Consider the following 24,322-nt stretch of genomic DNA (forward strand, 5'->3'; position numbering starts at 1 on the left):
GATTAGGGAGGGGACTAGAGGGTAGTGAGAGTAGGACCGAGGGGCCGGGACTCGACTAGGGTGGGGTACTGCCCAGCCAGAGGAGGGAGAGTCCAGCAGATCTGGCCGGTGGGAGGCGGGGAAACTGAGCGGGAGGACTCCGAGTGGGGAGAGGTGATGCTGGGCGCCGCGCAGCGTACAAGGACCAGATTAGCGAGGGAAAGTAGAATTGTGGGGGTGGGGCTGGGATTGGGGGGAGCCGGACTTGGGCTAGGGGCGGGGCCGAGGGCTGGACTGAGGCTGGGTCCGGAGGGGATGGGGGAGGTGTTCAGCAGGGGAGGAGAAGGGGGCGGGGGCAGGGATGAAGCTCCGAACCCGGACTGAGGAGCCGGCGCTGCTGTGGGCCGGGCTGCCGAAGGGGCGGTGTGGAGGGGCCGGACTGGAGACGGGGCGGGCAGAAGGCGGTACTCTCGGGGCCGGGCTGGACTAGGGGCCGATCCTGGCAGCGGGGCGGCAGTTCCGTGGTGTCTGTTCCGCAGGTGCAGCGGCGGCGGCGGCAGCCTAAGCAGCGACTGCTCCACGTCGTAGGGAGGAGGAGCAGAAAGAGAGAAAGCAGCGGAAAGGACCGGCCGGGCGCTGTCTTTGCGCGGAGACCGTGGCCTTCCTGCTCTCTCCTCCGCCGCCTGCGTGTCCTCCCGTCCCCACGGGGCCGGGGCCATGTCGGGGCCGGGGCCGGGCCCGGGGGAGCCGGACGAGCAGTACGATTTCCTGTTCAAGCTGGTGCTGGTGGGGGACGCGAGCGTGGGCAAGACGTGCGTGGTTCAGCGCTTCAAGACGGGCAATTTCTCGGAGCGCCAGGGCAGCACCATCGGTGTGGATTTCACCATGAAGACGCTGGAGATTCAGGGAAAGCGAGTCAAGGTGGGGCCGGCCAGCTAGGTCGGGTGGGGAGGCTGGGACGCAGTTTGCTGCCCCTGGAAGGGACAGTGTACCCGGACTCCGGAGAGCCCGTGGAGCTTGGCCTGGGCTGGGAGGAGCGAGTTTCTGGTAGCCCAGGAGCTTTCTCTCCTGTCCCCAATCCTCGAGAGCGAGCCTGGCCTTCGGGGAGGGGGAAGGGGTTAAAACACCCCTGGTGCTCTGGGGATCGGGGATGGAAAGCGGGGGCAGGGCTGTGCCTCCTGCTCCCCCGAGGACCTCTCTGTTCCCTTCCCACCTCTTGACCTGAACCTGCCCTAGGCCTTGACCAGCGGTTCCGATGCTGCTGGGTCCCTTTGCCCTAACTTTTCTCCCCCGAAGGGGAAAGGGCTGAAAAAAGTTGGGCTGAAGTGTAGGTTTCATTTCGAGGTGGTAACTGAGAGATTTTCCAGTGTTCTTTGTTATAGTCAAGACTCTCCTAGAATGTTAACTTTCCAATTCTGTTTGGCTGCGCTCGGCCACCCCCTCCTCCACCCTCTTGTCACTGCAAGCTTGCGTCTTGAGGTTAATTTGGAGTTTGCTCTCCATTCGTCGCTGACCTGTCTGTTTCTTCCTTGGTGTTCCCTGGACCGCTGGGAGCTGGCCGGATCTCCGAAACTAGGAAACTTACCCAGAATAAAATCCCCAGCCTTCCTCTCCCTCCCACCCTTTTCACTCGGTCCAAAAAGGAAGGAGGGGTGCTTTTCACAGGATGAGGGGTGAGCTGGAAATAAACTCGGTCACGAAATCTGCCTAGGGATAGAAACTTTGCTGGCAAGCTGGCCGCCCTGTCTGGGACCTTGACAGAAGCTGCTTCGGGCTATAGGTGGTGGAAGTGCAGTAAGGAAGTCCACACCCTCCCCACCCTTTGGCCCCCCTGGAGTCCTAGAGGGACTAGAGGGTGGGCAGGTCTCGTAAACACTGACCCTAGTGCAGCTGCTCAGGGATTTTACATAGAGGGAAAAATCTGGAAATCTCTGAAGGATGAGAATGAAATTTAGCAATATAACCTAAACAGGGTAGTTTAGAGCAGTGGAAAGGGCTGTACTTAGAGCTCCTATACCCCTTGTGTGACCTTGGACTGTACACAACCCTTCCTAATAGTTTCCTCACCTGTGAAATAGAGGTTAGACTAAATAGAAACTGTCTTCCTACTGTGAGAGGAAAAAGCCTTCGTTTAAACATGTTTGTGACCAATTATTAAAATCTCTGTAACTATTTTGTGCTACTTCTTGGGTTCTAGGCCAGAAGCAGATAGCCAAGTGCCCTCAAAGTAAAGTCAGAAAATAACCCAGATAACTCAGGGCAGAAGTGGAAGTAATTTGGGCCTCCCTGTAACATTTTACATTGGCTTGGGGCTTTCCAGTTTTGCAAAGTACTTTTCTGTTAATGTACACATTTGGCTTTTTGAGACCTGTAGGCCCATTACTCTCTCCTTTTGATGGATTAAGAAACTGAGGCTCTAAGAGGTCCTTTTGTATTCCCAGCACCTGGGAGAGAATAGGTGCTTCACAAATGTTTATTGTTTAATTGATTAAACAACTCTTTATCTGAATGGGCCATCTAAAAGCAGAACCTTGCTAGTTTGGTTAATGTCTTAGTTCATTGTTGACCTTGGTCAGAGTACTAAGCTCTGTTTTTGTTTCTGGGAAAAAGTGAAGATAATATCTGCCTTCCCTCTTCCTTATAGAAACTTTGATAAAACATGTAAGTCAATAGTATTTTTGTGACCATAATGTTAGGAACATTAGTACAAGTCACACACAAAAAAAATAGAAGATACTGTTCTTGTTTCAAGGAATCCACAATCTCCTTATTTTTCTAAGTGTGTTTAGTTAAGGGGGGTAGCTATGGAAAAATGCTGAGTAACTTTAAGAAGTGATCTGTGACTTTCCTCTTTGGAACAGGTGGCCGATCCAGGTGTTTTGGATGTGGGTGTGGGAGGGGGCGGTGCTTTGGGGTAGGTGGATATTTTTGTGCATAATGCCAGCTGGTGGAGGGGGGGAGGAGTGAAGGGAAGTGTGTTAAAAATACAGGTATAAATAGTGGTGGTGGTTTCCATCTCCCAGACTGCCTGCTCAGCAAGCATCTGAAGTGACCTCATGAGACTGTATACCACATTTGTGGTTGGTTGGGATCTGGCAGGATGTGCCTGTTTACCTGTCAGTGATAACAACCTGTACTTAAGAGGGGAGTTCTTAGTGTACTATGTATGCCCCAGAGCACAAGTTAATGTAAGGTAAGTGGTTAGTTATTTCTGTTTTGAAATGGTCTTTTAAGGTACCTGTGGATAGCCTAAGAAAAACCTAGATCACTGGGGAATAGCTAAGGTCTTTTGCCATTCGTTGTGACATTTCTCCATTAAGTTTTATCTCACTCATTCTTTCTATTATGATTACCTAGAGTTTCCCAGTGGAAAGAACCCTGGATTTTGAAATCCAATCCTGACCTGTGAGCTCTAGACTCCTCCCCCATTTGCTCATCTATAGTCCAAGTTTCTTTATATTCCTCATACTCTTCTTTGTAACATTACACTGGTTATATTAAGATATTAAGTGAAAGTCTTGCCTGAGACATTGGAAGTGTGACCCTGGCCATGTCACTTAACTCTTAGTAACCAAAGCAACAGTCTTGATTTCAACGATCTCCATATTTTATACATGAAAAAATAAGAGGCCTAGAGATGTGAGGAGATTGACTTACCTGCCCAAGACCACCTGAATTAACTGGAATGGAGAGTATAATAGGAAGAGCCTTAGACTGGCAATCTAACTAATTCTCTTATTTTTCATCATAAAAATTTTGTGTGGAACTCTGGACCTAAACAGTGTTCTATAATGGCAACCGCAGTCCTCAAGTGAACCAAATTTTCTATTCTCTCCTCTTGACTTTTGGGAGAAGGAACCAATTCACAAGAAAAAGTCAGAATTTAAAATTTAAAAAAACAAAACAAAACATTCCTGGCCTATGTCCTTGGGTCAGCACACCTTCTGCATGGTATTCCATGCTTCCTTGACCTTTTACAATAAACCTTCCTGTTGGCAATCAGTGACTCTGAGACATGGTAAATTCCAAGATTCCGAACCAACAACCTTTAAACTTAGACCAGAAATCAGAATAGGTGTGTTAAAGTTCTAGCTTGGTGACTTAACTAGATTATAACTTGGCATGTCACCTGACTTACTTGCAGGCCAAATATTAAATGAGGGTTGGACAAGATTATCTTTGAAGTCTTATCCAGCTTCAATTTATCCTATTTTTAGTTATTTTCACTTTCCATTTTAAAAATCAGGAAAGGAATATAGATAAAACTATGGAGATTGAATGTAAATCAACACATATTATGTTCATTTTTTTTCTCTAGCAGTTTTCCCAACATGATTTATAGGGAAATATGCAAAGAACTGAATGTAACATGAGTGACCAAAATTTTTTTCTATATGTAACTGGAAAAAATAATTGTTTTTTAGAAGTCAGGAAAATAGATTTAAATAAGAAAGCTTTTCATCAAAAGTTGAAAAGGTGGGGAACTTGAAATATTCCTGGGAATTGTGGCAAGTGAATAAAATGCTGGATACAAATGCAATCTAAGTTATAGTAGATCAGCCTCCAACTTCCTATAGGTAGAATCCGCTAGTTTTGGCCCCATAGAAAAGGAATCCAAAGACTGCTTAAATTTGATTTGGCAGAAAACACTCATGTGCTAGGGTGAATTGTGAGTTTGCTTCCTCGAGGTGCATTGTGGGAGAATCAGGTCATCCCCCTCTAATGCAAACGAGTTCTAAATCCCCCAGGCTGCTACTTGACCTGTTATCTGCAAGAGCAGAAGGCTATAGTATAAAATATTTTCTGAATGCACAAAGACAAACATCTAATACATCAAAGGAAGAATCTTGTAGATCATAATAACCCCTACTTCCCCAACCTCAAGTTAACAAAATTAACTTAACATTTTTGGGGAAATTTTGTCATGTATCTCTTTCTGAGGAGGCCTTTAGTTTTAAAGGGGATATTCACTCCAAAGCTCTTCCTGTGCTGAAATGTTTGCCCCATTTTTATCATCTGTTAAGACTCTTTAAAGGGGGGAAGGGGATGTTAGGTCAAAGATCTTGTGTAGATTTTTAAAATTGGTAGTCCTGCCTTACTGCAGTACTGCCTGTTTTGTTGTGACATTTCCATTTATTATGAAATTCTGATTGGGGTTTGTCTTGACTTGAATAAGATGTTAGAAAATATACATATTAGGTAAGAGGAAAATTCGAGGGCGATGTGGGCTGGCTAACAAAAACCATTTAATTGTCTGCCTCATCTGCAAAATAAACCATGCTTTGGGGCACATGGTAAGGGAAAACGAAACATTTGATATGCATGCCCAGCCAGGCAGGAGAAATGATGGGCAGTTACCCAAGGTCTTCCTGTCATTTAGTCTGCTTCATTGAAAATGAGTGACCTATTGGACAGTGTTGGATAATGACAAATCTATGAAATCCAGATCTTGAATGGATTTAAATTCAAACCAATCCATTTAAAGCATATTCAGTCTCCCCCCTACAATAATTCAGTTTTGTTTTCAATTCCCAATTCTCTATCCTTAACTCATTGAAAAGGCAAGAAAAGCAATCCCTTATGAAGATTGATAGTCTACATATTCATTTCAATGTATCCATTATGTGCCAGACACTGCACTGAGTGCTGGACTTAATAATTCTCAGGCATAATTGTTATTCCATTTAGGGAATAGTTAATGCAGTGATTTTAAGCTACTTAAAAGAACATCCATAAACAGAGAATGGTGTTTGAAAGCCTTTGAAAACCTCGCTGGAAGCAATACAAAAGTGCTTTTCTCATAATAGGTAATTACATGTTTGAAACCCATTTTGTAGGTAAGAAAACTGAGGCTTGTATTTTAAATGATTAACCTAAGAATCAAATGACAGGTAAGTAGCCAAATCTGAACTTTTCCATGTCTTTAGATAGAAAAAAAAAAAAAAATCCAATTTCATAGGAGAGATTCCTTACTTTATTTTTCCTTTTTTAAAATTTTATACTTTCACCCAAGACACACTTATTCCAAATGCCTCTGTGTATCTAAATTACAAATCACTGATTCCATTGTTAAACAACAGAAATGGGTAGGACCCTGGCTTGAAGTATTTTAGCCACTTTCAGTCTACCTTTCTCTTAAGTCATTCCAGTGGCCTCAGTTTCTGTGAATGAGCATGTTTCGTTCACTGGTACTCGGGTTATTCTGGGAAATATGCTTTGTGAACTATTAAATCACTCCATAAATGTCTAAGTAAAATCTCAGTAATACTACTTTACTATTGGCTATACAAGTGTGTCTGTATGAATACCTGTGTATATGTATGTGTATTTATGTGTTTGTCACTTCTTTTTTTACTTTGTTTTAACTCTATTAATCCACAATATATAAACTAGGAAAAAGTGTGGGGTAATGAATAATTTAGGTTTGAATCCTTTCTATTACATAACTCATTTTGCTTCTTAGTAAACCCATACAATTTTTCTTTCCTAGTCTGATCTTGTTGGTAAAAATGATTTTAAAATGGCATTTCCAAAATAATTGGTTTTCTTTACAATTCAAGTATTTTTGTTTTATGCATTTAAAAACATTAAATAAGCATTCTCAGATAGGTTCAAGGAGTTGATGACTCCAATTTAAGGACCCCTGGTTTATGTTGCAGATAGCAATCTGCACTGAGTTTACCAAGTCCAGCAGAGTGTCTATACTTGATAGCTCCCACCAGATCTTTGATTTTATGGTGTAATTTTGATCAGGACCTTTTATTGGATTTAGGCTTTTAGAGATTTGTGTATAGATATGCTGAGTGAGGATTTCTGAGGATTCATGGATGGAATTTGACTTGGAGGTGGGGTGGGATGGGGTATGGAAAGGAATAGATGTATAAAATAGACTATAAATAAGAACCCACTCTGTACCAGGTACTGTGCTTTTTTATAAATAATCTCATTTGATCCTCAAGCAACCCTGCATTATATATAGCTGCTATCATTGTCACGTTTGTTTTTTCCCTGAGGCTGGGATTAAGTGACTTGCCCAGGGTCACACAGCTAAGAAGTGTTAAGTGTCTGAGACCATATTTGAACTCAGGTCCTCCTGAATTCAGAACTGATGCTCTATCCACTGCGCCACCTAGCTGCCCCTATTGTCCCATTTGAGGAAATGAAGGCAAAATATGTGTCTTCTGGCTCTTGCAGCTAGTAAATTTATTAAGCCAGATTTGAATTTAAGATTACAGGGGGGGAGAGGGGGAATCTCCACTGTAGCACAAACTACCCGTTCCTTTGCTTATTAACAAATACAGTGTTGTGATCCACACTCAGTTCCCACAGACCTGTCAGGGTACAGATGGCTCTCTCCATCATAAGACCATTGGAACTGGCCTAAATCTCTTGACTATTGAAAAGAGCCAGGTGCATCATATAATCTTATAGCAATGTATAATGATCTGCTGGTTCTGCTCATTTCACTCGGCATCAGTTCCCGTAATTTCTCCAGGCCTCTCTGAAATCATCCTCCTGATAGAGGATAGAACAACAATATTCCATTACATCCATATACCATAACTTACTCAGCCATTCTCCAGCTGATGAGCATTCAGTTTCCAGGTCTCTTGCCATTACAAAAAGGCTCCTGGTCACTTAATTTTAAGGCCCCATATAACTCATGACTCATTACTATCAGATGAGCAGTTTTCACCTCCCCCCCCAAATTCCTTAGTAATCTTCTTAATCATGTTCTTCTCCATGACCCCATTTGGGGTGTTTGGGGCAGACATAACCAGTGGTTTGCCATTTCCTTCAACAGCTCATTTTGCAGATGAGGAAACCGAGGCAAATGATGAAGTGATTTGCCCAGGGTCACACAACTAGTTCCCCTAAGTAGAGGAAACTCACAGTTCAGAACAATAACATTTTATTAGCCCCCACAGTGTTTAGGCCGTAATTACACCAGATTAATGGCATATTATCAGTGCCCTCACAGCGGGAACCTTTTAAGTCCTTCAAAGCCTGTCTGAGACCAGGATCAGAAAATGAGATGATCTGAAGGGAACTTTGTTGATGGTGCATTTTTTTTTTTTTTTTTCAAATTCAGGCCCCAAAGAATCCTGTCTCACATTGCTTCTTCAGTCCCCTCCAGTGCCTCCCAAGATCCATTGGGGAAATGACCAGGCTGAAGTAAACTCAAACGTTGTTATTACTCTTAAGTACTAGGACAACCAGAGCCAAGAGCTACTAGCAGAGTTTTAAAATACGACTATTTTATTTATTTCCTAATCTGGGCAATCTATTTTTGTAGGTTTTCCTCCATTTCACTTACTAGTACAATTCTAAAATGGGACTTTTATTTATTTCCTCTTCTGTTAATCTGGAAAATTTATTTTTGTAGGTATTCTCCATTTCACCTCCTAGCACACTTTTAAAGAGGTCCTGCCGAACATATAAGATATTTGTTAATGGTTATATGCAAACATAATATGGCCAAATGCTTAAGTTTATCTGAGAAGATTGAGCAGTTGCCAGCTGGTGACCCTGAATAAGGCAGCCATACATGTCTCAGGAAATTCTTTTTCACAGACAGGAGAGTTTGGTTAGGGCACCTGGAGTCAGGGAAACCTGACTTGCAGATCCTGCCTCCTGGGGGTCCTGGGTAACTGGCTTAATCTCAGCCTTCATTTCCTTAGCAGTAAAATAGATTAATAATAACAGCTACTTCCCTGCGTTTTTCTAGTCTTGTCCAAATTTTGTGACTCCATTGAGGGTATTCTTGGCAAAGATACCATGAGTGGTTTGCCATTTCTTTCAGCTCATTTTACAGATGAGGAAACGGACAAACTAGGTTAAGTGCCTTGCCCAGGATCACACAACTAGTGTCTAGATTTGGCCTGAGTTGACTTTGTGATTTCATTTCAGGCTTTGGGACACCTAGGTTAAGTGATTTGCTCAGCTAGTAAGTGTTTGAGGATGGATTTGTACTCAGGTGCTTCCACTGCCCTCCCAGGCTTGTTAGAGAGGATCAAATGAGACAACATTTCTACCGATTGTTACTGTTTTTGCATAGACTTTGTTTGCAAAATGCTTTATACAAATCATTTCATTTGGTCCTCATGATTTATGCTGTAATTATCTCCATTTTAAAAGAAAATTGAAGCTTGTAGTGATTCTGGTCATACCTCCTAGTAATTATATGAAGTGGGATTTTTTTGAATCCCATCTTGTTGTTTTCCAAGTCTAATCACCTGCCCCAAATTTTTATTTTTACAAAATCCTGTTTTATAAATTTTTCTTCATCCAAAAACAAACCAAAAAAAAACACTATTAAACAAACAATTGCAGAACAAGAGAATTGGCAAAAATTCATAGCAGTGAAACAGGCAAGATTGAAATGCATTTTATTTATAACATTTTTATTTAGTGTGAGATGGTATTTTTCAGGAAATGAGATTTAACTTTTTACATTTCATAGAGTGAAAGGCAGGGTAGTGCCGAGAACATTGGAGTCAGGAATAGCTGGGTTAAGCCCTTCTCACACCAGATGTGTGACCACAGACAAGTTGGCCAACTTTTTAGTGCCTTGGAGATCCTTGTTGTCACCTAAACAGCTCTATTCAAGAGAGGCTGCCAATTGGTGGATTCCTAGCATTGAATCAGAAAACTGGCTGCCCAGAGGTCCAGATGGTCTCCCAAAGATGATCTGCACATGCCCTGGATGGGCAGGAGAGGGTAAGGGCTCCTACATTAAGAATTTTTAAATCTCATTTATGGCAAATCAGGTCAAGCATATCTTTTGAGTGTGTGTGTATGTTGTTGTTGTTTTGTTTTGTTTTTAACAGCCAGAAGGCATTGAGCTCCTCTGGAAATGAAGTTTTTCCCTTATTGAAAACAAATTTGCTGATGATATTTGTAGTTGAAAATGATGTGCGATCCTTGCATTTCTAACATCACCTGGCCTCTAACTTGAATGCCTAAAAAGGAGACAAATTGTAAGCAGCATTTGGATAACATCATTGCTGAAACAAGAGTTTAGCTTCCCAAGATTTCAGGGTTCCAGGGACCTGCCCAAGCTATAAGCCAACATGTATTTAGAATTATATTCTGTTAAGGTCTTGACAGAGTAAGAATCTGTGGTTTTGTTAGTATGTGACCTGCCTGTGATAACCAAGCTTCCTAACCCTTCTGAATTTAGGAAATTTGAAGTAGGGGGTCTATGGAAGAGAGAATGGCCTCTAAGTCCCCTCCCAGATCTAAATCTGTGATCCGATGAGCTTCGCATCTTAACAGATGGTCTTTGAGGGTTGTGGGCCAAAAAAATTCATCATCAACTTATAGCCTTAGTAATCCTCTCAACTTGGCTGGACTGGTCCAAGACTAGCTGGTGCGATGTCTGGGCCCTACTGAAGTCTTTGGGGAATGATAGTCCCTTTTCTTCTGGAATAACTAGAGAATCTGGTACTAAAAGTCTAGGATGTGACTTTTAAAAATTCTTTATATACGAATTAAAAAGGAAATTTGTTTAAAATTGCCTTTTAGAGTCTCGTTTAGCTTTCAATATGACTGGTATCTTTTAGGGGAATTGACAGGAGTGCTCTCCCTACAACCCAGAATTCCTAAAATTGTTCATTTGTTTTCAGTCATGTCCAAGTCATTGTCATTTAGGGTTTTCTTGGCAGATATGTTGGAGTAACTTGCTATTTCTTTTGCCAGCTCATTTTATAGATGAGGAAACTGAGGCAAACAAGGTTAAGTGCTTTGCCCAGGATCATACAGCTAGTGTGATTTGGTCTGAGTTGACTTGATTTCAGTTCAGGCTCTCTATTCGTTGGGACACCTAGCTGCCCTTTAAGGTGTATGGCAACACAAATAAGCTTTAAGAATAATATTATAATTGAATCACCTTATGTTAGATAACATTGGATCTTTGACAGCATCAATAGACGTTCATTCATTCAGTGCCAGAGGAAAATGTTTGGCTCCCCAGTTGAGTGAATATGTATATATATTTTGAACTGTATTTTTGCTTTAATTTCCATGGGTGAAGGGACTAAACTCTTTGCTCAACAGCTTAGTATCACTCTGTACTTCTGTGGGTTTTGGCTTCTTTTTAATTTTGTCATCATTTTCCATTCTCATTTCTTTCTTTCTTTTTTTTTTTTTTTTTCCTGTTTTCTGTTTCATTTTGCAAATTGGCTCAGTCTCTTTGGAAATAGATATGCAATTCAAAGAAATGTTTATACATTTAGTAGACTTTGAATTTGAACTTTCAAAGACCTAGATTCAAATCCTACTTTTTGCTCTAGGACTTTGGCGAGTGAATTCCCTGCTCCAATCTTAAGTTCTTTCTCTATACATGTAAAATGAGAGTTGAGCTAGAAATCCTGTATGAAACCCTATACTAGGTAAGACAAAGATGAGCAATTAGAGACTAGTCTCTAATATGGGACCTTTTAAATAGCATTTTGCAAATATCTCATTTGTTCCTCACAATTCTGGAAGAAGTTCATAATTATTCCCATTTTACAAATGAGGAAACTGAGGCAGAAACTTAATTGTAACTGTTAACTGTCTCCTCCCCCTCCACCACATTGACTCTTTCATTTGCACAAGGCATTTATCATGGTGGTATGCACCCCTAGCTCTGCTTCTCAGTATCTCTGAATAGTACTGTGTTATTGTGTTATATACTGGGAATATTTAGGACTTCTGAAGAATACAGAGAATTCAGGAAGAATACAGGGCAAGAACTATTTTATTTTGTCTTCTCATGTCAATTTCTAGCACTATTTTTGAATATCAAAGGTGCTTAATAAAAACTAATGATTAGTAAATAAAATACTGCCATAAGATCTAGATGTCCCATACTCCAATCCTTCCTTTACCATAAAGAAATCCATATTTGAGTTAATCGTTTGCCCAGAATTACAGAGATGAAGTATTGGGGGTATGTTTGGAATTCAGGTCCTGATTTAAGAGTCAATGCCCTTTCCTCTGCAACTAAATTGTCTTCTTTTGGAGGAGTAGTAATAATGACTAACATTTATGCAGCAATTTGAGGTTTGCAAGGCATTTTATAAATACCTTATTTTGCTTCTCATAATAACTCTGGGAAGTAGGTACTACTATCCCCATTTTACAGATGAGATCATGGGTTATTTATCCATCAATAATTGGAAACCCAATATGATTGTTCAATTACCAAATTTGTCATGATAACATAGTAAATTTAATTATTTAATTAGAGACTGTTATTCAAAGGAATACACATATTTAACCATGAGATGTTGGCCCTGAAATTCCTTGGTGAATAAAATTTTAGGAGAATCGGGTTTTCCAGGTTGAAATTTCAATCAGTAAGCATTTTAAGTGCCTATTTTGTGTCAGGCACTGAGCTAAATATGGGACTACAACTGTAAAAAATGACCAGTTCTTACTTTCAAGACATTGTCTCCTCCTCTCTCCCTTATTTGACCACTAGAAGAAATGAGGCTGAAGTAAAGAAAATTAATAAATTACTTGGCCAGAAGCTAAAGACTCAAATTTGAGTTTCTAATTACAAATCCACTACCTCTCCCATTCTTCCATGTTCCAAAGAATTGCCTTTAAACCTTGACTCATGCTGCCCTAAGAATGAATGTACAAAGAAATAGAAGGGGAAAAAAGAGCTCCACTACCTATGGGAGCAGACCCAAAGTTCCCTCCACCGACTCCCTAACTGCCTAATCTCCCTTTTTCAAATGTTCCTTTCTTCTAATCTCTCCACCTTCATAACATCCATTCAGAAAAGAGCCTAGAAGTTCAAACTGAAAAATGAATGAGGGTTCTGTTTTAATGGGAGGCAGTACCTTAAAAAACATTGCCGACTCTTTCCCTAATGATAGAATGGCCTCCTCAGTCATAGACGTGGTGAGCTTTAGAACCTTTGGCTGGCTACCTGTTTCCTCAGATTCCAGTAGCTTTTGTCCTTCAATTAATTAAATCAGAAGCTGAACAAATAATGCCCACACAATGCACCTAATTCTTTGGGTTTGATTAGTTGGAAGTCCATCTCTGAAGAAGTGAAATCAGACAGACTTCCACAAAAGGGTTGTGGGTAGACTCGGGTCACAGATGACACTCCCAATTCTGATTCATCTTGTCCTAGGAGGTGATGAAAAATAGCAATTTCTATTTGGGTCAGCATGACCAGTTTTCACAAGGGTTGTCCTGGGAACAGAGTTTTCTGAGTTTCTCTGCTAGTTTGGAGAAGCAAGGAAATTTCCACTGTCCCTTTTACTGAGAGAAAAATGGTTCACCCGAAGCCTCCTCTTGTTTAGATGGAGGTGCTCAGCCAAAGTGCTATAATTGAACTGATGATGTCCTGTTAACCTAATAAGCAAGGATAATTTTATACAGAAATAAATAAGAATCATACTCAGTGGGGACATGATGAAATCCCTAGAAAGCGCTTCTTCGGCCTGACTGCTCTTGTCCCTGTTTTAGGATGTTTTTTTTTTTAATAGGAAACACTATCCTTTCAGCAGATGCCCAAACACCTTGTAGTCATCCTTGACCAATGGTGATAGCACACAGGAGAAAAGAAAAATCACTTTCTGACTCACCAGCAGTGGTAAGTAGGAGGTAGTGGAGGGACTTGCCCAGGCAGTAGAATCAGCTTGGTTCAAATCCTTCCTTACCTTTGTGGCCTTTGGGAAAGTATCTTAATAATGTTCTAGCTCACATGTATGGCCATAAGGTGAAAGGCTTTTGCGAGGCAAGGGAGATTTAATTCACATTTTATTATTCAGACTGAGACCCAGAGATGGACACACAGCTGTGTCTGAGATAGAATTTGTCTCGATTCCAAGTTCAGAAAATAATGAAGAGATAAGCATTTATTAACAGATGAGTGCTAATCTCCATAGCCTAGATGCGTTATGGACAGCTCAATTCAAATTCTGGGAACATAATTAAATTAGCTTGTTAATTAATATTTCTGAAAGCTCCAAACTATAGTACCCTCATATTCTTTGTATGACTCTAATCACCATCCCAGCCTCTCCCTAGAAGGAAGGGAATTTCTTAAGTGCCAAGGTATCTAGGGAGTATAGTTAGTAGAGTGCCTGGCTTGGAGTTGGAGACTCCCATTAGCTGAGATCTTGGATAAGTCACTTAAACCTATTTGCCTCTAGTTTCTCATCTGTAAAATGAGCCAGAGAAGGAAATGGCAAATCAGTATCTTTGCCAAAAAACAAACGAAAAAACCCAAATGGGTACGAGTCAGACAATGTGATAGGAGCCTTGGTAAGCATTCTACAAATACTAACTCAATTGATAAACAGTTGCCTAGTTTTTTTACACTTGAGGAAACTGAGGCAGACATCATGGGGCTACTATCTAAAGCTGAATTTGAATTCAGGAGTTCATAACTCAGGCTCATCATTACTGCACCACCTAGCTGCTACCCAGAACCACATTTTATTATTTATTTTGAAGCACTTGGGGTTGACTTGCCCACACAGCTAGGAAATAATAAGTATCTGAGACCAGACTTGAACTCAGGTTCTCCTGACTTCAGGGCAGGTGCTCTATCCACTGCGCCACCCAGCTGACCACATTTCAAGAGAAATGATGACTAGGAGTGTCCTTATTTTGAGTTGAAAAAGTTGGACAGGGTTGATCATACAATCTCCTGGTGCTCAAGCCTCTACTTGGAATACTTCCAGGGAGGGCAAGCTCATTATCTTAAGAAGCAGCCTGCTCCATTGTTAGGCAGCTGTAATCATGAGGAAGTTCTTTCTTACTTAACTAAGAAGAAATCTACCTCCCTGTTCAGTCATGTCCAATTCTTTGTGGCCCCATTTGAGGGATTTTCTGGCAAAGATACTAGAGTGATTTGCCATTTCCTCCTCCAGCTCATTTTACAGATGAGGAAACTGAGGTAAGAAGAGTTAAATGAATCTGAGGCTAGATTTTAACTCGGGAAGCACTACCTAGCTACTATATTGCCTTGTCTTGGTCGCTAATTCCTCCCGGACCAACATTAAAGTATCATTCCTCTTCCATATAACAGCCTTTCAGATATTTCAGAACAGCTTTCATACACTCTTAATATTTATTTTTGCCCTAAAACCACAGTCTTGAGGTTCACTCTCTGTAATTCCAAATTTGCCTGGAGGTTAAAGCTGAAGACTTCCCAAGGTGTCCTAGACCCACAAAAGTCTTTCCTGTGTCTCTCTTGGCTAACTAACTTCTGCTGAAGGGGGAGGTAGAGAGGAAAATGCAATTGGTTCACTTCTTCAAGTATTATTAAACTTCCTCCTTCTTGGGGTGAGCTGGACAATTTCCAAGGTTGCCTCCATCAAGGCCCTGAGATGGAAGGTTTTACATCTTTGCTTGACCCAGTGCCTTCCCAGATGTCAGTGGCTCCAGGATTTTATCCTGAAGATGAGGCTTTGGCATGAGAAAAAAAAAAAAGAGAAAGAGAGAGAACAGAGAAATTAGAGGCTGGTTTGCTAGCTGGAAGTTTATTAAACAAGCTTGCGTGTGGGAAGGAGGGGGGGTGGATAAATTTTATAATCCAAAGTCCGTGTTGATTCCCTTGGTTTGTTTAGATAACGTAAGCAGAGAACTGTTCAAATAGGATGTGTGGAGGGGGAGTCCATGTGGCTGTTTAGACTTGGCTGTTGTTTTAAGTAGTTTGAAGTCTATCATGTGATCCCACAGTTTGTTTGGAGATGGGGATGGGTAGTGAGAGACAATTTCAGAAAGATAGAAGCCTGAGGCATCAACTGTGTGGATTAATCAACCTTGAGTTTCCAAGAGCAGTTGGTAGGGTTTAGGAATTTGTTTAAACAGAGTTAATGGGCAAAGGAAGAGGAAACACTCATCCATTCCTAAGAAGAAAGGGAAAATTCAATTAGAAAAAGGGAGAAGAGGCAAAAGTATTATGGAATTAGGGGTGGAGAGAGCAATCAGTGCTCAATTTGAGATGATGAGTGAGTGAAAGAGATTGGTAGAGACCACGGGGATTGGTGTGGGATCAAAGGCAAGAGGAGAGGTGGAACAGCTGTAAAAAGAAACCACTACAGACTTCTGGGAAGGATGCTCACCTGAGTGGGGTAATGATGGAGGGAAAAGTGGCAAGGATTGGACTTGATTTTTTTTTTTTTTTTTTTTTTTTTTCAGCAGCCCAGGATAATTCTGGGCTAACTTGTCTTTTGTGTTTTGGTCCTTTCTCTGCTGCTCCCTAAACACTTTCTAATCAGTCTCATTAAACTTTAGAAAGATCCCTCTTTCCCCTGGGCTCCTTGGGAGACTGTAGTATCAGGTTTTGCTGCTTAATCAGAGGGCTGGGATTTCATATCGAGTTAGAGCCCTAATAAGAATGAGGATCTAATTAAGTAGGTAATTGACTAGTGGTTTAGTGGTGGTAATCTTGTGGGTCTGGGCTAGGAGGGGAGTGGCTAAGTAATTAACTTCCTCTTTTCCTTCCCCTTGTTTTTCATCCTCTTAGGGGTGGATGGTGGGAGTGTCTCATAGTGAAATGATTGTGACTTAGTTTCCAAGTTTAGTTCTTGGAAAGCTTGGTAATTAACATTCTTGCTACTTTGACTCTTGCTGGCTTTCTTTATCTCTTCCATTATCCTAAAGTGCTGTCAGAGATTTGTAGATCTGATTCTTGGTGCCTTAGCCCACAGTTTTCCTCCTGCCCTGAATATGCATTGGACAAAAGCAGTCACAAACTGGGCATTGGGTCAGACTTACTCTTACAGCAGCCTGTGGTACTGGGTCAAAAACTTCTGCAACATCTGTAAAACTGAGCAAAGATTTAACCAAGAGTAATGTACCACAAATTAATGGCCGAATTAAAGCTACAACTTGAATGGGAGTCTCCAGATTTTCAGTCATCCCCCACTGCTTTGATGGCAGTGTCCACCATCTCTCCTATCCCTAAGAAGTTTATATTTAAGGGAGAACACAAAAATAGCCATACTGGGCCAACCTCCAAAGCCATTTAGCCCAGGCTTTGTTTGGTCTCTGAGGACACCTTGGGTCAGATTGAAAAATCCTGCCTCTGCTCCTTGATGTCAGCCTTAGAAGTGGAGAGAATTCAGATCTTGACTTAGGTCTTGTGGATCCTACCTGGATGAGAGCATGAGTAAATTTTACTACCCCTTTGGGCCTGTTTCCCCTTTTAAAATCAGGTGAAATGGGCAAGGTGACCTCTACAGTCATTGCTAATATTTTATGCTTCTGTACCCAACTTTCGGGAAGCACTTAAATCTATTAGCCTTGTTCATATTTTCTTTGAGGTTTCTATTTTCAGCATTAATTACACCCAAGATACCAAGTTTACTCCTTTTTTGTAGTTTGTTTTATTCATCCTAAATTTACATCTTTTAACTAAAGTGTGTCTTGGGAGCTTTGAGTATACCTCTTATGGAAATAAATATATAGGCTAGGTAGCTAGGGGATACTACAGAACATTAAGTGATCCATCTGCCCCTCAGAGACTGTGTGGCCTGATAGTGCTGGTGAGAGATAGGGTAGTGGATAGCAGTCATATAAATATGACCATTTGCAAATGATTTAATTTTTTTTTAATAAATTGAGGTTTGAATTTAAAAAAAAAGGGCCTTAAGGCATCATACCTAAATTACAGATATTTACTATTTGCAATAAATTAAACTGCTTTTATGAGTTAGTGATTTCAGCTTCTTTAACTGTCATTTCTTTTTTAAGCATTCTTTTCTTTTAGAATTTTGAGTTCCTATGCCCAAAGGGCTATCAAATTATGAATACCCTTTGTTCCAGCAGTGTTTCTACTGGGCCTATATCGTAAAGAGATCATAAAAAAGAGAAAGGACTCACATATGCCTTTTTTTTTTTTTTTTTTTTTTTTTTTTTTAGTGGCAAGGAACTGGAAATTGAGTGATACCTATCAGTTATCATATATGAATGTAATGGAATAATATTATTCTATCAAGAAACAATAAGCAGGATGATTTCTGAAAGGCCTGGAGAGATTTATGTGAACTGATGCTAAGTGAAGTGAGCAGAAGCAGGAGATCATTGTATACAGCAACAGCAATGATCAATTCTGATGGACATGGCTCTTGTCAACAATGAGCTGAGTCAGGTCAATTGTAATGGTCTTGTGATGAAGAGAACCATCTGTACCCAGAGAAATGGCTGTAGGAATTGAGTGGGGATGACAATATAGTATTCACTTTAACTTGTGTTTTGTTTTCTTTCTCATTTTTCCCCCTTTTTGATCTGATTTTTCTTGCATAGCATAATTGTGGAATTATCACATCTAGAATTCGCACATGTTTAACATAATTCCAAATTCTTTCCTTTGACTCCTCCCACACAAAAAATATTATATTAATTGTACATGTGAAATATCATGCGAAACATTTCCATATTAGTCACATAAAAAAAAAGGCAGAAATTATAGCTTGCACAGATTAATTTCTCTTTTGGGTGATCAGTACTTTTTCACCATGGGTCCTTAGAAATTGTCTTGAATTATTGTATTTCTGAGAATAGCTGAAGTCATTTGCAATTGATTGTTATACAGTATTGCTATTAGTGTGTAAGATGTGCTCCAGGTTCTGTTCATTTCACTTTGCATCAGTGCAAAGTGTCTTCTAGGTCTCCATGTATTTTCTGAAACCACTTTCCTTGTCATTTCTTACAGCATAGTAGTATTCTATCACAATCATATGCTACAAGTTGTTCAGCCATTCCTCAACTGATGGGCGTCCCTTCAATTTCTAATTCTTTTCCACAAAAAGAGCTACTACAAATATTTTTGTACATATATGGGTTCTTTATTTTGTATGCTCTAAGATCCCTTCAGGAAAATTCAGGATTCCAAGTAATTAAGGGATATTATATATATTAAAACAAACAAAAACCGGAGGTTGAAAGTTTAGGTGGTACCAAGAATTCTTACCTTGTCTTCTTGGTCTGATACTGTTTCTCTCCAAGTAGCTGGAATTTTCCAGGAATATAAGGTAGCATTACTGATAGAAAAAAGAGCTGGAGGGGCAGCTAGGTGGCGGAGTGGATAGAGCACCAGCCTTGAATTCAGGAGGACCCAAATTCAAATCTGGTCTCAGACACTTAACACTTCCTAGCTGTGTGACCCTGGGCAAGTCACTTAACCCCAGCCTCAGGGAAAAAAAAGAAAAAGAAAAAAGAGCTGGACTTGAAGTCAGGAAGAAAACCATTGTTCAAATTCCACTTTAGACACAGCTATGTAGACCTAGGCAAAGTCACTAACCTTTGCTGCTCAGTCTCCTTATCTGTAAAATAGGTATAATAGCACCTATCTACCAGAGCTGAGGAAAGGATGAACTATATGTAAAACATATACATGTTAGCTATAATTTATTATTTACATGTGATTTTTTTTTTTTTTTCCTATAGAACCATTACAGGAACCACATGTAGTATATTTCCATTCTCAAACCTTTTTTTTGCATTGAAATGGAGCTTTTTCTTTAGTCATCATGAAAACAAAGATCTAGAAGCTGAAGGAACTTGAAATGGCCTGCCTTGGGTTACACAGCTAGTAAATCAGTGAGGTGGGATTTGAAATTCAGTCTTCCTGGGTCCAGCACTGTCCCCTATAGCATTCTGCCTCTCCACAAGTCCTCCCCGATCTGTTTGGAGAGACTCTCTAGCTTAGAGAGTCGTGATCTCCTGAGGAAAAAAGCACTGAAAATGATGAAGTGTAGAGTTGAGATTGCATCATTCCTTCCAGCCCTACACACAGCCAGAGACTGATCTAATCTTTTTAAACTGTGTAATTGTGCTAGGTGATCATTAGGCATATAGAAAGAGAAAAGTGAGTGAGCCTTGAATAATGCCAAGAGATTTGAGTCACGTAGCTCTCGCTTCTATGTCTATTAGGTTCAGTTAACTGAGCCAAAGTTTCCTCATCCACAAAATGGGTAGATTGTAAGGAAAGCTCTTTCTAAACCATAGAAACACCATATAAGTTAGCTATTACTACTATTGCTACTACTTCTGAAGATAAAATCTTCCAAAGAGAAAAAAATATAACAAATTGAGAGAGAGCTAAAACTTTCTAGTTAACAGGCAACTTAATATAAATAACTTTTATAACATCTAGGATGTAGATAATGAAATTATCTCCCTTAGCTTCAGAAGGGGAAGACTACCTAGATTATTTTATACATTGTCAGTGTGGTCACTATTTCCTTACTTGTGTTTCTTTTTATCACAAGAGAAAACTAGAGAACCAAGACCTGGGTTATGCCTCGAATCCCTACTAGTTTTGTGATATTAGACGGGTCATTTATAAATTGTCTTGAGCTTTGGTTTCTTTATCTGTAGAAGATTTCTTATCAGGATGTTTGGATTTTGAAAACTGAATCATTCATCTCTAAATATCTTAAGTGTATCTTGTAATTTGTTTGCTTTCTTATTGCTTAATACAAAGGGAATGGGAAATTTTAGGACAAAAGGATGGAAGGGGTAGTAGAAGAAGAAATCCTCAGAAAAAGTGACTTTAAGTGTAGAATGAAGGGAGTAGGAGAGATAGGGCAAGAGACACAAGAGCAGAGAAACAGTTTGCACAGATTCCTTTCTCTTTTGGGTGCGTAGTAATTTTTCACCATGGGTCCTTAGAAATTGTCTTACATTAATTTCAGGACAAGACAAGCTTTAACATTCTGATACGCCTGGAAACCAAGGTATCTTATCCCAGTTAGTCTTGAGGGGTGAGCTAGTCAGCCACACAAAGGGAACTTGAGCTCTAGGCTGGCAAGAGACAAGTAAAAGTCTGAACAAGGTCTTAACTCCTGAATATTTTAAAGTGCACCAAATAAAATATAGAATTAAAATGAAAATAAGTTAATTTAGTCCAACTCCCATTAGGAAACCAAAGCCTTAGACAGATGAAATTACTGCTGAAGGTCACATAATTTACTAATTAATTACTATTTAGTACCTAGCAAAAAAAATTAGTAAATTTTTTGTGGAAATGGTTCACTGGACCCTAATAATCTTAGATCCTAGTTGGGCCTCTTAACAATGGATAAATGTGTAACATCCAGTAAGAAATAGGGTCAAGTAAACATTCCTGCATTGACTGTATCCAACATGAAAAATGTCTCAATCTACACTCTTGAGTCTGTGACCTGTATTAGGAGGTGAGTAAGTAGCATGTTTCTTCACTTGTTGCATTGATGTAGAATTAAGTCTTTCAAAGTTACAATGTTGTTCTGGAATAAAATTATTTTGGCTCTCTCTGTATCAGACGCATTTCACTCCACACCAGTTCATAGAAGTTTTCCTATGGTGAGACTTGGGCATGGGGTGCTTCTCACACAATCTTCCTTTGCCTTTTCTTCATAGAGGAGGAGACAGCTTAGCCTTTCCTCTAACTTCCTAGAGAAAGACTGGAGACAGAACTAAGCTTCCTCATAATTCTTATGGCACAGTAGTATCCCATTACCACCATATAGCAGAATTTGTTCTGCCCTCCCCTCAAGCTCCCTTTCCAAAAAGATCATCTTTTCACTGTAGGCTTATCGCAGCTAATATCACTTGGCTAAGGAAGCAGTGATTGGTTATAATTTCCTCGAGTTATTCTATATGCCTCATCTTTTTTTGGATACCTGTTGAAACAGAACTAGAGGAGGTGAGAATTTGAGCAACAGTTACTTCCCTGATGAAAATATATGTCCAAGGTGGGTGGATAACTGGCAAGGAAGGCATTTTCACAAATGCCTTCTCTGTCTTCTCCCCCAGTTATCTTGAGTTCTGGATGTGTTTCTCCTTAGGAGGTTGAGAGATGGGCTTTAGAATTCCTATCTTTGTCTTCTGAGTAGGAGGGCTTAGAGACCCTTCTGGTTCTGTGAAGTAAATGTGATTGTAGTTTGGGAACGAGTGGTACGGGAGCAGTCAACCAGGGCAATGATGCCCACGATGAAACTGGGGGCAGCAGCTGGGTGGGGGCTTACTGTGCTGAATTCCATGAAAAACCAGATCCTAGGATCTTGGCTCAGGAACAACTGCCTGGGCTGCCTGGGGTAAACATTTACCTGAGTGTCTACAACCTCTATTGCATGGCACCCCTGTGGGCCAAGAGCACTCGCCCACCTGGTGCCCCGCTCCCTTAGACCTCCTCACTGTCAGCTTTAGGATCCAGCACAAATAACATCCATCACTAGGGATCCTGTCCTTTAGGTGTCATTATCTCTCTTGGTTTCATTTGGATCTCACAATTACCCAATCTCTCCCCTCTCTTCATGTAGCTACAAATCTGGGACACGGCTGGCCAGGAGCGTTTCCGGACTATCACCCAGAGCTATTACCGAAGCGCCAATGGAGCCATCCTTGCCTACGACATCACCAAAAAGAGTTCGTTCCTCTCTGTGCCTCACTGGATTGAGGATGTCAGAAAGTACGCAGGATCCAGTATAGTCCAGCTGCTGATTGGTAAGCTTTAGAGCTTTCTTTCCTGACTTCCTGGCAATCCAATTTAGCATTTATTAAACACCTAAGGTGTACAATGTGCTTTGGCCACCTAACCCCAATAGAGTTGTTATGCTGTAGCTTAAATCTCCTCTTTTTTTTTACAAATGAGGAAACATATAGTGGCCAAGCCAGAATTTCAACTCAAATATCCTCTATCCTAGTATTAACTCGGAACCCTTAAGACAAGGCAGGTATTTCCTTCTCTCTCTCTTCCCCCCACAACTACAAAGATCATTACAGGTCATGAGACCCAATCCTCTTCTTTTCTGTGTTCTGAGAAATGAGATGCCCAGAGTCATCTGGGGAGAGAGCCATAATTTGAACCCAAATCCCTTGATTCCTAATCCATTGTTCTTTCTCAGCTTGCCAACAATTGAAACATAAACCCCTACTATGTGATGTTGATCCTTAGCCAGTCTAAGGAGAAAAACTTTTCCTATTGAACCTGACTCCACATTCATGTTTAAAATTCATTCATTCACTTAAGCACTTTGATTTATTTCCTGATTCCCATCTCATTCCTTGAATTATTCCAAATATCTATAGTCCTCAGCCTTTTTCCTTATTTATTCATAATCCTGCAGGATACTCTACAGACAAGCCATTTTTCCCTCAATGTCCTACAACTCTTCAATCTTCTTAAATCACTTTTTCCTCCTTCCTCTCATCTCAGGGGAAATATTCCTTTTAGCTTAAGTTTATACTCCACCTGTCTTTAAATTATACTTTGAAAATCCCTAAGTTTCTCTTTCCCCTCCTCCAGAACTTTGTCTTGTCAATTACCCAGGTGATATATCTTTAATCTTTCTCTTTCCCTTGGTCCATATCCGTCTGTTTACAAACGTGCTTAGCTCTCACAGTCCTTAAAAAAAAAAAAAAAATCCTTTGACCCTTCTATCCGGAGGACAGCTTGGAAGAGCATCCCTCAAATGCTATCATGGCTTGTTACCCACTTCACCATCAATCCCTTGTTATTTGGCTTCTGGCACTACTGTAACCCTATAGAAACTGCTCTCAAAGCAGATTTGCTGGCAAGGTTTATGTCTCCACATTTAGATCTAGAATTGAAAGGGACCAAAGTTGTCTAATCTAGTCACTTTAGTAAACTGAGGTCTAGGCAAGGGTAAGTGATTTAATTTATTCAGGTATGAAATGGTAGAACTATTGCAACCCAGGTGCTTTGGCTCCAAATCCAATTTTTCTACCATTTTTCTATAAGGTAAATTCCCTCTCTTCTTTTATACATTGTTTTTCAATGCCCTTTCTTAATCATTACCCCTTGCTTCTTTTCATCTTCCCCCACAATATTGAAAAAACAAATAAAGGATAGTCAAGTAAAACCAGTCTCTACATTGACCATTCCAGAGCCAAATGGAATGAGAGGAAAGGGGACATTGTAGCTCACTCATTACCTATATACATTTATACATCATATACATGTATATTATATACCCTAAACATTGAGGGAAGATTAGCCCTTCTGTGTGAAGACTTGCCCATCCCTGTTCTGAGCTGCTCATCCCTCCGCCACACAACTCTTACCTCACACACAAGGGCCACACTTGGTCAACAGCTCACCAAACAGGCTAAATCAATTTGAAGGTAACCAACAAGCCTCAAAAACATTGAATTAGAGGAACTTGTACTCCTAGCATGTGAAGGCATCTCCAGTCTAAATGGGAGGATCACAAAAATTTGTTCATCCGATTCTTCCAGACCCATCTCCAATGCCTACTAGTTTGTGAAACTTGTATACCTCACTCCCCAATTTCAAGTTCTTCCCTTCTTGACTCTGGGCATTTTGTATCTTATCTCACATTCATTCTCTTCTGCATAAATGGTTAGTTTTTCC

General features: G+C 40.4%; 1 protein-coding gene across 1 annotated transcript in view; it reads left to right on the forward strand.

Annotated features, from left to right (window-relative positions):
• The first annotated feature begins 481 nt into the window (after positions 1-481).
• RAB43 (RAB43, member RAS oncogene family) overlaps positions 482-24,322 on the forward strand; it is a 29,841-nt gene continuing 6,000 nt past the window's right edge. Inside the window, exons 1-2 of the mRNA XM_074283704.1 lie at positions 482-900; positions 22,248-22,431. Coding sequence (XP_074139805.1) covers positions 697-900; positions 22,248-22,431 — 388 coding nt within the window. The 5' untranslated portion in view covers positions 482-696. The remainder of the gene's footprint in view (positions 901-22,247; positions 22,432-24,322) is intronic.

The sequence above is a fragment of the Sminthopsis crassicaudata genome, chromosome 1 (assembly GCF_048593235.1).
Source record: "Sminthopsis crassicaudata isolate SCR6 chromosome 1, ASM4859323v1, whole genome shotgun sequence".
Taxonomy (NCBI): Eukaryota; Metazoa; Chordata; class Mammalia; order Dasyuromorphia; family Dasyuridae; genus Sminthopsis; species Sminthopsis crassicaudata.